This window comes from Oratosquilla oratoria, chromosome 23, assembly GCF_046742065.1.
Source record: "Oratosquilla oratoria isolate Oo_2021 chromosome 23, ASM4674206v1, whole genome shotgun sequence".
Lineage (NCBI taxonomy): Eukaryota > Metazoa > Arthropoda > Malacostraca > Stomatopoda > Squillidae > Oratosquilla > Oratosquilla oratoria.
The window spans coordinates 53,674,265-53,678,091 of NC_134799.1; the positions used below are offsets into that span (position 1 = coordinate 53,674,265).

The following is a 3,827-nucleotide window of genomic DNA, read 5'->3' on the forward strand; positions in this document are numbered from 1 at the left end:
GTGTGTGTGTGTGTGTGTGTGTGTGTGTGTGTGTGTGTGTGTGTGTGTGTGTGTGTGTGTGTGTGTGTGTGTGTGTGTGTGTGTGTGTGTGTGTGTGTGTGTGTACATATATGTACCGAACTCTACCTTTCGCTCCTTATTCCACTCCCCTCTTGCTCCCCCACCTCAACCTTCATGTCCTTATATATATATATATATATATATATATATATATGTATATATATATATATATATATATATATATATATATATGTATATAAATATATATATATATACATACATATACATATATATATGTATATATATATATGTATATGTATATATACATATATATATATATGTATATGTATATATATATACATATACATATATATATATATATATATATATATATATATATATAGTTAAAAATAACCTGCGACTTCTGTATTTATGATCTTGTTAATACTCTCTACTTTGCGAACTGTAGACATATGCGTAGAGAAGCACAGAAATACTACTGCCAAAAGACATAGTAAAACACAGTGGAGCATTCTCAATCTATTCACGACGTTTCATGTACTTTGTACATTTTTAATTAATATTGATTACAGTAAATGACATGATTTAAATATTGGTAAGAAGAGGGTTCATGCCGCGGGGTGGGGTCACGTACGAATGATCGAGGGGGAGGAATGGTGGTAGAACTCCGTGTGGTGGTGGAACTCCGTGGTGGTAGTGCAATTCGTGGACGGAATTATGGCAAGGTCTCTAGATTACAGATATAAGTATGGAAACTTCTCTTTGATAACAAGGGCCTCGGGAATTTGTACGCGTTTGGTATCCTGTGATTGTCTTATGATTTTTGTGTTTTCCACCAACATTTCCCTTGTTAGAGTGGTGTTGTGGCATTTAATGGTGTGAGTTTTTGATGTACCATTTTTGAGATGTAAAGTAGTTCTACTATGTGTTGTTGTTGTGTATCCTATGTATGAGGAGGGTAGGCACGCACAATTGTATATTATGTAAGAGTACTCATACATAATATGACTCCTTTATAGGTCTTGGGTTTTCATGGATGAGCTTTTTCATCAGCAATGATGAGGTTTTCCTGTTTGTATAATAAATGACATAGTCGAGGAAATCTTGGGGTCGGGTGGGTTTCACAAATTTCTTGATTGTTTGTTTTATCATGCGTTCATCTGTACTGTAATATGAGTGCATAAAGGCCTTGTAGAAGATTTTGATGCGTTCACCGTCTTTGTTAGTCGCTTTATCTTATAGGTACCACTTATTTATTTCATGTTTAATAATCTCGTTGATTTCCTTATTAGGATAGCCTTTGTTAACCAAAACTTGGGTTGCTCTTTCTATTTCTTGATGGATGGCACTCCAACTACTGGAATGAGTGAGGGCCCTTCTGATGAAGGCCCTGATGGTGGAGTTTTTTGTAGCGTTGGGGACACTCGCTCATTCCATTAAGGCACAGACCTGGGTTGATCGGTTTTGTGTATACACTTGTCTTGAAATAAGAATAACCTTGTTGGACGAGGATGTCCAGGAAGGGAAGATTGTTTTCTTGACTAAATTCTATAGTAAAACTAAGTCCAGAGATCTCTGGCAATACATATTTTGAGTTTGTAAGGTTCGCTTTGTAGTCTACTTTAACAATGATGTCGTCGATGTATCTTGCATAAATGGAAGGCTTTTCAAAACAATTAAATACCCCTTTTTCAACCGTCCCCATGAAAAAATTTGCAAAGAGAACACTAAGTGGGGATCCCATAGCAACACCATCAATCTGTCTGTACATATTGCCTCGAGGACAAACGAACGGGGCCTTCATTATACATATTTCTAACAGGTTTGAGGGTTTCGACCACATCACTTTCAGTTCCCGTCTCTCCGTAATTACTGGTTTATTTCAGTTTAACTGTTCCCTTCTATGAATTTATATTTCTTCCTTCACTTTTCTTCAACAAATTTTCTGTATCAAGTTTGTAATGTTTTTGGATGGGGTGAATTAAACTTAGTTAAATTTTCTTGATTTTCTTCTTCACTGATTCTCTACAACGTTATTACCTTAAGTATACCAGAGGACTCCTGCGTAGGATCCCCAATCCACTCACTAAGCCACCTCTGTTCCGACGTTGTTTATAAAATTTAAGACAGTGAGCAAGATTATGTAACTCCTTCGCTGCTTGTGTTTACCAAATATCTAACTTGTAAAAATTATATTTTTGCCACCTACCCCTCTACCTACTTGTCTATCTTTATCTACCAGCCTCTTACAGGACTCAGCAGTTACCCTTGGCCGTTTCGACCAATTATTTTCTACTACCCACTTACAGGGCTTGCTAAAATATACTTGAAATTTTCATATGCAAAAAGGTAGATATTTAAACTATTTCTGCATAAAGTGGCAAAATGGTTGGTATCATCAAAACATATCCCTCACAAAAACAAAGAATTAAGTAACCCCTCCAAAATGCATAATAGTCACCAGCATAAAAAAGAAAACAATTCAAGCAGATATATGTCAGAAACAACAAAAATAAAGTAGATTAAGAGCAACAATATTAGATTTCAATGGATAATGTTTTCATCTTTTCAAAGATGTTGAGATAGGCAATATATTATGAAAGTTATATACACAGCATAATAGTGTCTCATACTGAATTTCAATTTTTTTTTTCACACACACTTATTTCACTTTTTGTCTAGGACACCCTGCATATGATTTTTCAATGCTTCACAAAAATATATAGTTTAATATTTAGTGACATTAACCTTATGTATTGGCAAGGGTCCAAGTCTTCATGACTGACCAGGCTCCAGGTCTTCATGTCTGACCAAGGCTCTTGGTAGAACAAGTTTCAGTAGAGTCTCCCATCACAGTCAAGCACCATACAAATTACAAAAATTATTGCAGTCTTCATCTGTAAAACGTATTTGGATTAATCATCAATGCGCAAATTATTTAATTAACATACTCTTTATACTCTTCTGGGTTTAGAGTTTCTTTAAAACTAAAACATTGAGTGTCACATATATCCTCATTATCAAATTGTATCCTAACCTTTTTCATATCATATAAGTGATTAATTGATACTTTCCTATTTTCTAAGTATAAGATCTTGTATTTATTTCCACCTGCAAAATGAATTACCCTATATGGACCTGAGTACCTCGTTGAAAGTTTATTATAGGGTGAATGTAATTTGACCATGACTAAATCTCCTACTCTTAGTTCTATTTTATGTGCTATTTTGTGTTGTTGCTTTTTCATCTCGTGTGTATACTCTTGCATATGCTCCCTCACTCTTTGGTATATAGCTTGAAATGTATTTATCCTATTTGAGATATAATCATCTACATTATACACAGGTTTCTGCTTTGCAATCAAGATTTCATATGGAAGAATTTTATCCTCCCCAAAAATAATAGAATGAGGCGTATCACCTGTTGCTATGTTAATTTGGTTGTTCAAAGTACATTTAGCACAAGGAATCCAAGTATCCTAAGTTATATTATGAGGACTTATCATACCTCTAAGACATAAGAAGATTTTTTTTTTTATTATTATTTAACCTCTCTACAACTCCACTACTCTGAGGATGATTCACTAAAATACTGATCTTCAGTATCTTAAATAATTTACATAATTCTTCTAAGATTTTATCAAATTCAGTTCCAATATCTGAAACTAAGATCTTAGGTGTAGTGAAATTACAGATTATCTGATCATACATTAATGTAACAATTGTTTCAGCTTTCTTATTTGGAATGGGTTGTAAAATACAAAATCTTGAAAAATAACCAATGGTAACATATACATATTTATATCC

The 3,827-nt window shown here is 33.9% G+C and overlaps 1 protein-coding gene across 1 annotated transcript; it reads right to left on the reverse strand.

Moving 5' to 3' along the window:
- Positions 1-1,375: 1,375 nt before the first annotated feature.
- On the reverse strand, positions 1,376-1,792 carry LOC143037815 (uncharacterized). The gene has a single exon (XM_076206372.1). The coding sequence runs from the start codon at positions 1,790-1,792 to the stop codon at positions 1,376-1,378; it is 417 nt and encodes a 138-aa protein (XP_076062487.1).
- Positions 1,793-3,827: the final 2,035 nt, after the last annotated feature.